At 40.1% G+C, this 13,094-nt stretch overlaps 1 protein-coding gene across 8 annotated transcripts in view; it reads right to left on the bottom strand.

The window, feature by feature from the left end:
• Window positions 1–13,094, bottom strand: part of BCKDHB (branched chain keto acid dehydrogenase E1 subunit beta) — a 263,556-nt gene that overhangs the window by 207,072 nt on the left and 43,390 nt on the right. For all 8 annotated transcript variants that reach the window (XR_014836455.1, XR_014836456.1, XR_014836454.1 and 5 more), the window contains 2 exon segments: window positions 1,410–1,543; window positions 1,040–1,195 (listed from right to left, as the gene is read on the bottom strand). Coding sequence is in view for 2 of the 8 variants with exons in the window: in XM_021082900.2 (XP_020938559.1) it covers window positions 1,040–1,195; window positions 1,410–1,543 (290 nt within the window). In the remaining 6 variants the exon portion in view is untranslated.

Raw genomic sequence — 13,094 nt, forward strand, 5'->3', positions numbered from 1 at the left:
CTTAACTACAAAAATTTTACAACTTTGATCCAGTAGAAAAAACAATAAAACATAGACAAACATTCTCAAATGATTCAAGCTATCAAAAAGCAGACATACAGTCCAGGGTGGACAGATCTATGTGTTTCTATAACAATACCCTACACAGCGCTTCACAAAACAGCAAAGAAGATAATGTAAAAAATTAAGACATAAAATAAGAAAAAAATAGATATTTTTTAATCAAAATACCTAAGCTATTGTGGAAGACCTAAGATTATTATGGAAAGCTATAAAAGAGACACTTCAAAATTAATTATCTAAGAAATTATTACCTCACCCTGGACTGAAAGACACTCCTAGGTAACAAAACCTTTTGTCAGTCTATTCAAAAAGTAATAGACTAAAAGCAAAAGTTTTATTCCTGTGACATTGAGGTAAATATGGACGAAGCAGCAGATTTATTCAAATTACTGTAGAATCAACTGTTAAGTCAGAAACTCCATTAGAAAGAAACAGCTTTGGAGTTCCAGTCGTGGTTCAGTGGGAACAAATCTGGCTAGTATCCATGAGGATTCAGATTCAAATCCCTGGCCTCACTTAGTGGGTTAAGGATCCAGCACTGCAGGTCGCAGATGCAGCTTGCTTCTGGCTGTGGCATAGCCGATTCAACCCCTAGCCTGGGAACCTACATGTGCTATGATTGTGGCCCAAAGAAACAAAGAAAGAAAGAAAGGAAAAAGGAAAGAAAGAAAGAAAGAAATAGAGCTTTGACAGAGATGGAAGATAAACCAACTATGTTCTCGGTCTTGCTCCTTGAAGTCCATGAAATTAACATGAGATCAAGCCAGCGCTACTTCAAGGAGAATATTCTATCAACTTGGGCACTGGGAAGCTTAATCTAAAAGAAATATAAGCTCACCTTCTTAAAAACAATTAAGTTCACATAAATTTGAAAAATCCTAATTGCTTTACTCTAGATAGGCATATTAATGTTAACAGAATGAACCTACTTGGAAACATCAAATGGACATCACACAGAGTACAGAAGTGAGCCTACCTTGATTCCTGGGCAGTGGGCAAAGAATGCTTCAGGACTCTGGGAATGATAGAGAGCCCCATGGCCGACACAGCCCCAAGGGGACCGGATCGTGAGGCTGCCACAATTAAAGAGATCCCCAGAGCGATAACGATACTTGGCAGCTTCATTAACTATCTGCAGGGGAAAGAGAGAAGAGACATATCACAGTGAGTCCTTTTTCCCCATCCATTTTCTCAAGCCATAGTATAAGATCTTTAAATACATGCCCATAACCTAAGAATTCAAAGGTAGCAAAAAAAGATAGAGGTGGGGGAGGGGAGGTAATATTTCAATACTTCGTGGACGTACCTTACAAGTGCTCAATTATGGCAAAATGCAATCTGCTTACCTGATCAAAAGCAGGGAAAATATAATCTGCAAACTGAATTTCCGCAATGGCAGTAGCACCAGTGACTGCAATCCCGATTCCAAATCCAACAATTCCCTGTTCACACAGTGGGGTATTAAAAACTCTATCTTTACCTAGAAAAGAAAAGAACATCATCTTCACACAACAAAGGAGAATTACATCATACACAATACAACCGAAAATCCACTGAGATAACAAGGGGGTGAGACAGAGGAAACAAGCATGCAACAAACATGTGGATCAAACACAAAAGAGATAGTCTGATGGTTGGTTTAAAGGCAAACATGGAAGTTCCCATCGTGGTTCAGCAGTAACAAACCCCACTAGCATCCATGAGGATGTGGGTTTGACACCTGGCCTCGCTCAGTGGGTTAAGGATCCAGTGTTGCCGTGAGCTGCAGTGTAGATCGCAGATGTGGCTCAGATCTCTGTTGTATAGGCCAGCAGCTACAGCTCCGATTCGACCCCTAGCCTGGGAATCTCCATATGCCATGGATGCGGCCCTAAAAAGACAAATAATAGTAATAATTAAACAAAGGCAAACATAGTAATTATATTAGCTACATAATTATCAGTAATCTAAACTTTCCAGTTAAAAGAGATTGTCACACTGGGATAAAAGAAAGCAAAACTCAACTACTTAAAAGAAAACACTCAAATAATAAATAACAAATATAAGTAAAAGGAAAGAAAAAAATATCATGGACTTGGAGAAGAGACTTGTGGCTGCCTGATGGGAGGGGGAGGGAGTGGGAGGGATCGGGAGCTTGGGCTTATCAGACACAACTTAGAATAGATTTACAAGGAGATCCTACTGAATAGCATTGAGAACTTTGTCTAGATACTCATATTGCAACAGAAGAAAGGGTGGGGGAAAAAATGTAATTGTAATTGTAATTGTAATGTATACATGTAAGGATAACCAGTCAGGTTCCTTTGCTGTACGGTGGGAAAAGAAAAAAAAAAAAAAGAAAAAAATACATGGAAAACCTAACCAAAAGCAGTTGGTGTCACTACATTAACAGCAGACATAGCAGACTTTAGTTGGCATTACCCAAGATAAAGAGGGAAAATTCATACTGTTAAAAGGTTCAATTCATAGAGGACAGAATTCTAAATTTATAGTCATCTAACATTACAAGCACCAAATAGCAATAATTAACAGAATAAAAAAGGATAAACAGATAAAATTCCCAATATAATGGGGGATGTTCACTGTACCAGACTTACTGACAGAAAAAGCATGCCAGAATAAAAAGGTAAAAACTATTGAAGATTTTAACACAATTAACAAACATACACACAACACTGCACCCAAGAGTTAAGAAAACAAATTCTGTTTTCTTGAAAAGTAAATTTAATACTTTATATGGAATAAATTCTCAGACCATGGTGGAATTAAGTTAGAAATCAATAACAAGATTTTTAAAAAGATATATGCAACCCCTTGTTCACTGCAGCATTATTTTCAATAGTCAAGATATGGAAAAAACTTAAGTGTCCATTGATGGATGAATGGATAAAGATGTGATATAGGGAGCTCCTGTTGTGGTTCAGTGGTAACAAATCCAGGTATTATCCATGAGGACGTGGGTTTGATCCCTGGCCTCCCTCCGTGGGGTAAGGATCAGGCATTTGTCATGCAGGTCACAAACATAGCTTGGACCTGGCATTGCTATGGCTGTAATGTAAGCCAGCAGCTGCAGTTCTGATTCGACCTCTAGCCTGGGAACTTGTATATGCTGCAGGTGCAGCCCTAAAAACCAAAAAAAAAAAAAAAAAAATGAAGGTATGATATGGGTAGATAGATATCTGTATCTCTATATACACCACACATAGTAAAATGTTACTTGGTCATAACAAAGAATGAAATCATGCCATCTGCAACAATATGGATAGACCCAGAAGGTATTACACTAAGTGAAATAAGTCAGACAGAGAAAGATAAACTCCATGTGATTTCACTCTTATGTGTAATCTGGAAAAATTAAAAAAAAACAAAAACAAAACAGGCTCGTAGGTACAGAGAACAGGCTGGTGATTGTCAAAAGCAGGGCTGGGGAGTAGGGGTAATGAGTGAAGTGATAAAAAGGTACAAACTTCCAGTTATAAAATAAAGAAGCCCTGGGGATGTACTACAGTGTGGTGACTGTGGTTAATAATATTGTATTGCATATTTGAAAGTTGCTAAGAGAGCAGATCTTAAAATTTCTCATCACAAGAAAAAAAAATTAACTACGTAAGGCGGCAGATGTTAACTAGAATTATTGTGGTGACCATTTCACAGAGTATACAGACATCAACTTATGTTGTACACCTGAAACTAATGTCAATTATGCCTCAAAGAAAATTTAAAAGATTTATGTCAGAAAAAAATGTTTTAAAATATATGACTAAATAGCTCATGTTTCAGAAAAGAAATTATAATGGAAACTAGAATTACTTTAAACTGAATGATAATGAAAAACCACATTTCACAACATACTGAAGTCCCAGTTTCAGGAATAACTGAGTAGCTTTTCTCAATATAACCCTCCCACATCTAATGATTACAAATCTGGACAGACTATAACGAAACAACTACTTCAAGGCACTGGAGAACCAAAAGGCAGAGCTGAACCAAATGGACTTGACCCTTGAAAGGAAGTGAACTTTATTAGGCTTGTGCCCTTAGAGGACTCCCCAGGCTGTGACATGGGGCAGCTAGAACTCAGACACACAGACCCCATCCTATTGACTTGAGGTGTCAGGGAATGGAGTTAGAACTGCCGGTGCCTGGAAATTTAGAGCCTAAGTCCCTCAGAGTAGGGCACTGCATGGGGCACCACCAAATCTGCACATTCACTCCACTCAGATCCTCGGCTGCCCCCTGGGCCTGCCACAGGTGACAAAGCAGGAACCCACAGAGCTGAGCAAAGAAGTCAGCAGTGCCAACTAAACAGGGGACAGGATGGGAGCTGGAGGTTCTCAAAACCAAAGAAGCTTGATTTTCAGAGGCTTCCAATGAAAACCTTGGGTTACATTATTAGCCTATGACTCTATTCTCATCTGAAATTTTACCACCTTTCAGCCAGTGTCCGTATCTCATGAAAAGTTCTCATTTCAGAGAGCTGGATGGACACAAGGAATGGCCACAGTCTGGCCAGGTCACCAAAAGTCTGGGGACCAACCCAGGATTCATGTTTCCTTTCTACAATCCAAGCATACACGTTCTTCTTGGTCCACAGAACTCCCTTCCAGCTCAATCTGACTGTGAATCGCAGACCAGCCAGGTGCTGGAATGGCTGCCTGTGGACTCATCCTCGAGTCTGCAGCCTACAAGCCACAGAAGGAACTTACGGCAGGATTCATATTCATCACAATCTGTGACTATCATGACAGTCACAGATGTGAGCTCCACTCCCATCTTGATGGCACATGGCTTGGTAATTAGTGAAGGTCTACACTTCCATTACACTAAGAACAACTCATTGGAGGAGTTCCCTGAAGGCTCAATGGGTTAAGGATCTGCGTTGTCAATCCTTAACTGCTGTGGCTCAGGTTGGATCCCCGGCCTGGGACCTTCCGCATGCCATGGGTGTGGCCCAAAAAAACCCCAACTTGTTGGTAACAAATGAACACAGGTTCCGGCTGCCACCATGGAGTCTGCACCCCTGGGACACTGAAGGCACCTTAAGTAGATGAGCAGGGCTCCACTTTCCTTGTTGCCTCAAGGTCCCAGATTCAGACACTTTTCTTCTCAGTAAAGCAACCCTTTTTGCCACTAGAGGGTGAAAGAACTCTTACCGAAAAACATGCTTGGTTCGAGGAACCTGTTTAAAGGCTTCAATTAAGTTTCTATGATCTCATGGAAACTGCTGCAACATGAACTACATGTTAAAAATTTGTTTTTATTTTCATTCAAATAGGTAGTGATCGGAGGGTAAGAGCACAAATAAAATGCACCATACTGATAACTTCCTCTACTTTAGAAAGCAATTAACCTAACATAAACTTCACACACATTATATTGCAAGGGTAAATTAATACATACAAGGATTGCACTGTGAATCCAGACAGACCTGGGTTTTTTTTTTTTTTAATTAAAATATAGCTGATTTACAATGCCGTGTTAATTTCTACTATACAGAAAATTGACTTAATTATACATATACAACTACGTTCTTCGCGGGGGGGGGGGGGGGGGCACCATGCACATAACACATGGAAGTTCGCAGGCCAGGAACTGAACCTGAACCTGTGCCACATCAGTGACTAAAATCACTGCAGTGACAACACCCGCTATGCCACAGAACTTCTGTAACTATATTCTTTCACATATTCTTTTTCCATTACAGTTTAACACGGGATATTGAATAGAGTTCCCTGTTCTCTACAGTAGGACCTTCTTATCTATTCATTCTATATATACCATTTTGTATCTGCTAATTCCAAACTCCCACACCATCCCTCCCCGACCCCCCAGACTTGGCAAACACAAGTCTATTCTCCACATTTGTGAGTCTGTTTCAAAGATAAGTTTATTTGTATCATATTTTAGATTCCACATATAAGTGATATCATATGGTATTTGTCTTTCTCTAACTTAGTTTACTTAGTATGATAATTTCCAGATCCATCCATGTTGCTAAGACAGATCTGGGCTTAAGTGTTATCTCTACAAATTACTAAACTCCCTAAGGCTCAGTTAAATATCTGTGATAGACCAATCATGACACTGAAAAGGCTGAAATAATTTTATACACTTATCCTGACACTTACAAAGTACCTAATATTGTATAGACACCATTCTAGATGCAGAGAATACAGGAGCAGACAAGACCAAAAAAATTCCTATTCTCGTGGAACTTACATTCTCCTCAAGGGAACGAGATAATAAAAACAAAACAGGGAGTTCCCTTCATGACTCAGTGGTTAACAAACCTGACTAGTATCCATGAGGATGCAGGTTCGATCTCCGGCCTCACTCAGTGGGTTAAGCGTTGCTGTGAGCTGCAGTGTAGGCAGAGTCTTGGCTCAGATCCGGCATTGGCATAGGCTGACAGTTGTAACTCTGATTCAACCCCAGCCTGGGAACCTCCATATGCCACAGGTGTGGCCCTAAAAAGCAAAAGGAAAGAAAGGAAGTAAGGGAGGGAGGGAGGAAGGAGGAGTTGAAGGAAGTGAAGAAATGTACCATGTGTACATCCCAGGGCATAAAGCTCCTGGACAGAGGGACCAGCAAGTGCAAAAGTCCTGGGATATGAACCTGACCAGCACATCAAAGTAAAGGAACCATGTCCAGAGTGCCTGGTATGGAATAAGAGAAATAGGGGCAAGAAGTGGAGTAAGGAGTTCCTGTTGTGGCTCAGCGGTTAGCAAACCTGACCAGCGTTCATGAGGACGTGGGTTTGATCCCTAGCCTCACTCGGTGGGTTAAGGATCTGGTGTACCTGTGAGCTCTGTGGCTCTGGTTAGACTCTTAGCCTGGGATCCTCCATATGCCATGGGAATGGCCCTAAGACCAAAAAAAAGGAGTAGAGTTAAGAGGATGGGCTGGGGAGATAACACGGGTCAGGTAGGGCTATGGAGTCACTGTAAGCACTCTGACTTTGACAGTGAGAATGAGTGAGTCAGAATATAGGTGAGACAGGAAGCCATTGAGCAAAGTCATGCCATCCTCCAGACTGCATTTCAGCAGAATCCCTCTGTCAAGTATTCAATGAGCAGCCTGTGCAGAGGCAAATGTGGACCCAGCAAGACTGACTACAGGATGCTGCAATGATCCCAGTAGGAGATGCTGATACAGAAGAGCAGAAAAGGTGTGAGACTCTAGACATAGTCTAAAGACAATGCTGGAAGGGTTTATTGAGGAAATGGTTGTAGAGCATGAACCAGAGAAGTGCTAAGAATGATTCAGAGGCTTGTGGCCAGAGCAGCCTAAGGAGAGAGTTACCACCACCTAAGGAAGGGAAACTATGAAGCAACATGTGGGATGAGGGACCAGGAACTTGGCTTCAGAGTTATCTTTGAGATGCTTTCATACATAAAGCTCAAGCCATTCATTGCACTGCTGGATATATGAGTTCAAAGTCTTCAGCATGAAGATTGAAAAACATGGATAAAAAAAAAGAGTTCCTGTTGTGGTGCAATGGAAACGAATCCAAATGGTATCCATGAGAATGTGGGTTCGATTCCTGACCTCGCTCAGTGGATGGGGGGGATCTGGCATTGTCGTGAGCTGTAGTGTAGGTCACTGATGCAGCTCGGATTCCCTGTTGCTGTGGCTGTGGTGTAGGCTGCAAGCTATAGCTCTGGGACTTCCATATGCCTCCAGTGCAGCCCTTTAAAAAAAAAAAACAAAAAAACAAAAAACAAAAAAAAAACCCTGGATACTCTGGCTTCTCTTTAGACCATATAAATCTTCTATTTTTTTCTTTAATGGGACTGGAAGTTCTTGCTTTGGTGCACTGGGTTAGGAACCCAACTACAGAGCCTCAGGGTCACTTTGGAGGCTCAGAGTTTGATCCTTGGCCCAGTGCAATGGGTTAAGGATCCAGCACTGCCAAAGCTGCCACATAGATGACTCCTGCAGCTTGGATTGAATCCCTGGCCTGGGAACTTCATATGCCTCAGGTGCAGCCATTTAAAAATTATAAAAATTTAAAAAACCTTGGGACTGGATGAGATTCCCAAGTAAATGGGTATATAGAGAAAGAAGGAGCCCAATGTTAAAAAGACGTGGGAGTCCCCAGGTTGTCCAGTATGATAAGGATCCAGCATTGTCACTGCAACAGCTCAAGATTGCTGCTGTGGCACAGGTTTGACCCATGGCCCGGGAACTTCTACAGGGCGTAGGCACAGCAAAAAACAAAAAGACATGAAAAATAATCAGCAAAGTTGAGATAGAAAAAAAGACAAGAGTTTGAGGAAAACAAGTAGAACATGTCTGGCCTATAAGTCAAATGAAACAAGTGATTCTAAGAGGAGACAGCCATCAACCAATGCCATGTTCAACCAAATGAAAAAGAGATGAGGGCTGAGGACTGTCTCAATGGTGACCCTGAGGTGACAGTATCTGCCAAGCAGGAGGGAGAGAGAACATGAACACCTAATTCAAGAGGGATGAGAGAAGAGAAACTGGAGACAAGTAATGACAGTTACTTGGAGAAATTTTGCTGTAAAGGAAAGAAGAGAAAAGGAGCAACATCTAGCTGGAAAGAAATATGGACTCCACAGCAGGATTTTTTTTTTTTGGCCACACTCACAGCATGTGGATGTTCCCAGGCCAGGGACTGAACCCATGCCGAAGCAGCAACCTGAGCCACTGCAGTGACAATGCTGGATCCTTAACCCACTGTGCCACAAGGGAATTCCAACAGAGGAATTTTTTTTTTAAGATGGAAGAAATAACAGGGTATTTGAAGGCTAAAAGGAATGATCAATAGAGAGGGGGAAATCGATGAATGAGAAAATTCATGGAGAAAAGGAAGAACCATTGGAACCATGTGTTTAAAAAGGTGATATGGGGTGGGAGGAGGTGTCTGGTGTAGAGAGATTGGCAGGAACCAAAGTACAGGAGAAAAGCATCTGGGCACCAAGGCTGGTACATGGATATTCAGTGCAGAGAGCTTGCCAAAGTTTTCACTTGCATCTATTCTGCTTAGTAAAATGTGAAACTAGATGATTAGCTAAGAGTAAGCATTGGGGGGGGAGGGGGGCAGTGCTGAGAAGACAAAAGAAAGTATGAAACTGTCATCCAGGAAAATGGAGGGGTGAATGGACCAGGAACATGCAGCAGGAGTGGGCCCTTGGAATCACCAGTTTTGAATTTAAAGTGAGATCAGTTGGCCAGAGGACAAGTGCTGCCCAGCAATAGTCAGCCCAGGATTTAGGATTTAGACACAGATGGAATTAGCTGGAATTGGATTTTGCCAAGCATATCATGGCATGGAATTTCAACTGGGTAGAAAGGGAAGAAAGACGATCAGGGGAGCGTAAGTCAGTGACAGGGATTCATGGATTTTTAAGAATCAATAAAGTCAAAGGTCCCCTGGTGGCTCGGGTTATGTGTCTGGCATTGCCACTGCTGTGGAGTGGGTTCAATCCCTGGCCCGGGAACTTCCTGAATGCCATGGGCATAGCCAAAAAAAAAAAAAAATCATAAATCAATAAACTCAAAGAGTTGTTGGACTGGAAGCACTAGAGGCAGTGAGCTGGGAAGGGTGGAGGAGCACTTGAGAAAAGGACAAAAAGTGAGCTGGGAAGGGTGGAGGAGCACTTGAGAAAAGGACAAAAAGTTAAAACCACCCAGGTGGATACGAACGGGAGTGTTGGAAAGACTGATGGTGAGCCAGGCCAGGAACTAAGAGGGTTGGCCTGAGGTCAACAGATGACAAGGAAAGATAGGGTTACTGCTGAGTAATCAATAAATTACTACATTATTTATTGCAAGTATTCAATAAATGTTTATTTTGTAAGGCTAGATTAGATAACAAGAGCTAGGCTTCTTTGGATTTAGAAATTAATTTTATAAATCTTTCTTTACCTTCTGGGATGAGTTAACGATTTGATATTTGGAACCAAATTCCTTGAATTCAGTACATTTAAGTAGTGATGATATACATACATTAAGTATGTGACTACAAAGTAATCTTACACAGACCACAGCCTGGAGGTCAAGGGCACAAAAAAAAAAAAAAAAATGGATATCCCATAAACACATGACAATTGAAAACATTCGTCCAAGTGATAAATAAAATCTAAGACCAGCTGCAAGTCCTATCTTTCAAGGGCAGCTTAGGCTACAAGGACACAATCCATTTCTGAGGCTCCAAGAATGCTGCAAGCAGAAGGGACCCATGGAAAGTGCTGCCAACAGACTCAACTAACATTTACTTAGGTGGTCAGTGGCTTTGATTTAGTACAAAGGAAAAAACTATGCCTGCTCTGAAAGTTCTTCAATGCCCAACAGCTTTGAATGGGTCAGAAAAAAATAAACAACACCTGAATTACTTCTTTCTCAACTTAGATAACTGAGTAAGATTAACATTTTAGATAAACTTAGAGTTGTTGGTAATACAGATAATAAGAATAAAAGATACTCATTTGCAGCAACATGGATGGACCTACAGACTATCATCCTAAGCAAAGTAAGTCAAACAGAGAAGACTTACATAACGTATGATATATCTTACATGTAGAATCTAAGATACAACACAAATGAACTTTTCTATGCAAGAGAAACAGACTCACAGATACAGAGAACAGAAGTGTAGTTGCAGGGGGTTGGGAGAGGAGGACTGGGCTGGAAGTTTGAGACCAGTAGATGCAAACTATTAAATGTAGAATGGATAAACAACAAAGCCCTCCTGCATAACATAGGGAATTATTCCAATATCCTAGAATAAACTATAATGGAAAAGAATGTGAAGAAGAAAAGTTACCATCATCGCTCAGCAGTTAACAACCCAAACTAGTATCTATGAGGACTCGGGTTCGATCCCTGGCCTTGCTCAGTGGGTTAAAGATCCACCATTGCCATGAGCTGTGGTGTAGGATGCTGTGGCTGTGGCGAAGGCCAACAGCTACAGCTCCAATTTGACCCTTAGCCTGGGAACTTCCGTATGCCATGGGTATGGCCCTAAAAAGACAAAAAAAAAAAAAGAATGTGAAAAAGATTATATATATATATTCTTATATATGTACAACTGAATCACTTTGCTATACACCAGAAACTAACAAAACGTCTAAATTAACTACACTTTGATAAAAACTAAAAAAAAATAAACCTACAATAAAAGATATTCACAAACATGCCACTTTCCTACCTTGTGCTACCTTTGCTTAAGTTGTGATCCCAAGTCAATGAAAATGTGTAGAATGCACACATGTGGATAGATGATCACTTAAGTAACTGACTTCAATTCTTCTTTGTTGAAGATTAAGTATAAAGTCATACCACCACCCTTTCTTTTGTAAAGGGAACATCACTAAGTTTTACTCTACTGACAGTGCGCTATCTTAAATATATTGTCCACTAAATAATTCCAAACATTAAAAAAAAAAAAAACTAGCTGATTTCTCAGATGGGCAAACTGAGTTCACTAGTGAACCCTGTTCCCTATGACAATATTTAGGCCACAACCGAAGACCAGAAATAGTGAAAAGAGAGGAAAGAAACAACAATTAGGAAGAAGCAGCAGCCATAGTTTAAGGTGACAACCAATTACTTCCTGGTACATGAAGAAAAATGAGTGTCTCAGTATCTTCAGTGTCCAGACATTTTTCAGAACCCATAACCAGCTTTAAACTAGAGTTTTCCTTATGAACAAAGTGGTATTGTAAGATAAAAAATCTACCTGGGAGAGAGTTAAAATTTCTTTTCCCAAAAAAAAATTTCTGAAAAGGCAGCTTTAAAATTGCCCATCTCTGTCTAAGCAACTAGTATTTCCTTAATATACAGATCTGAATAGGTCAGAATATCCTTCCAGAGAAGAAAATCAACTCCATCAGAGAAACAGCTCAAGTCCCAGATTCCTTGAGCAGAAAGATAAATAAGGACATAAACATGTATGACAAAGCTACAAAAGAAACCACAGGAAGTAAATGCCATTATAGACACAATTTTAATGGGAGGGGGTAATATGTCCCAATACTTTGGGGGAAAATATTGTGATTTCACATTTCAAGTTTGCTGTGAGAAAGAAAGAGAGAGAGAGAAAGAAAGAGAGAAAAAGAGAAAGAAAGAAAGGAAAGAAAAAAGAAAGAAAGAAAGAAAGAAAGAAAGAAAGAAAGAAAGAAAGAAAGAAAGAAAGAAAAGGTAAGAAAAGAAGAAAAGAAAAGAAAAGAAAAGAAAAGAAAAAGAAAGGAAGAAAGAAAGAGAGAGAGAGAGGGTGGGAGGGAGGGAAGGAGAAAGAAACAAAGTTGGTATCACAATCATGTTGAAATCCTCATTCAATGTGTGTATATTCCATTATTGCTGGAATCAGGTATAGAAAATTCTGCAGTGCATTCTTACTGATATACTTCCTACTACCGAACTGTTGAAAGTTCATTGGAATCTATGAAATGCACCTGTCTGTAACCTGAACATTTTATTGCTACAATGCTGGCTGCTTTAGGTATGGCATGCATTGATGCTCCCAGCACAGTTTATTTGAATTTCAGTGAATGCTTTATATACTTCAGACACTGTAAAGTAGCTGGCTTTCACATAGCACAAAAGCAATAAATACAAACACCAATTTTATCACATGGTAATATGTGATTCATGCTAGGTGATTCAGATTATTTTTCTAACATTCTCTCTGACTTTAAAACCCCCAAATTTTAAATCTCACCGAAAATGTGAAAACTCCCAGAATATATTCACAGACACATAGAGTTAGCTCACACAGGTTAGAGAAAAAAATACCCTAGGAAAAGTAAAATATCAAAATAATCACTCTACTGTTCAATTTTAGAAGAAAAATCTACTTAAGAATAATTTGGGTACAACCACTATAGAAGACAATATGGAGATGCCTCAGAAAACTAAATACAGAACTATCATATGACCCAGCAATCCTATTCTTGGGCATCTATCCGGACAAAACTTTCCTTGAAAAAGATACCTGCACCCGTATGCAGCACTATTCACAATAGCCAAGACGTGGAAACAACTAAATGTCCATTGACAAATGA

The sequence above is a fragment of the Sus scrofa genome, chromosome 1, assembly GCF_054392235.1.
Source record: "Sus scrofa isolate SSC_HxYL_T2T_F1_AM1 chromosome 1, Sscrofa_HxYL_maternal_Yorkshire_Landrace_v2.0, whole genome shotgun sequence".
Taxonomy (NCBI): Eukaryota; Metazoa; Chordata; class Mammalia; order Artiodactyla; family Suidae; genus Sus; species Sus scrofa.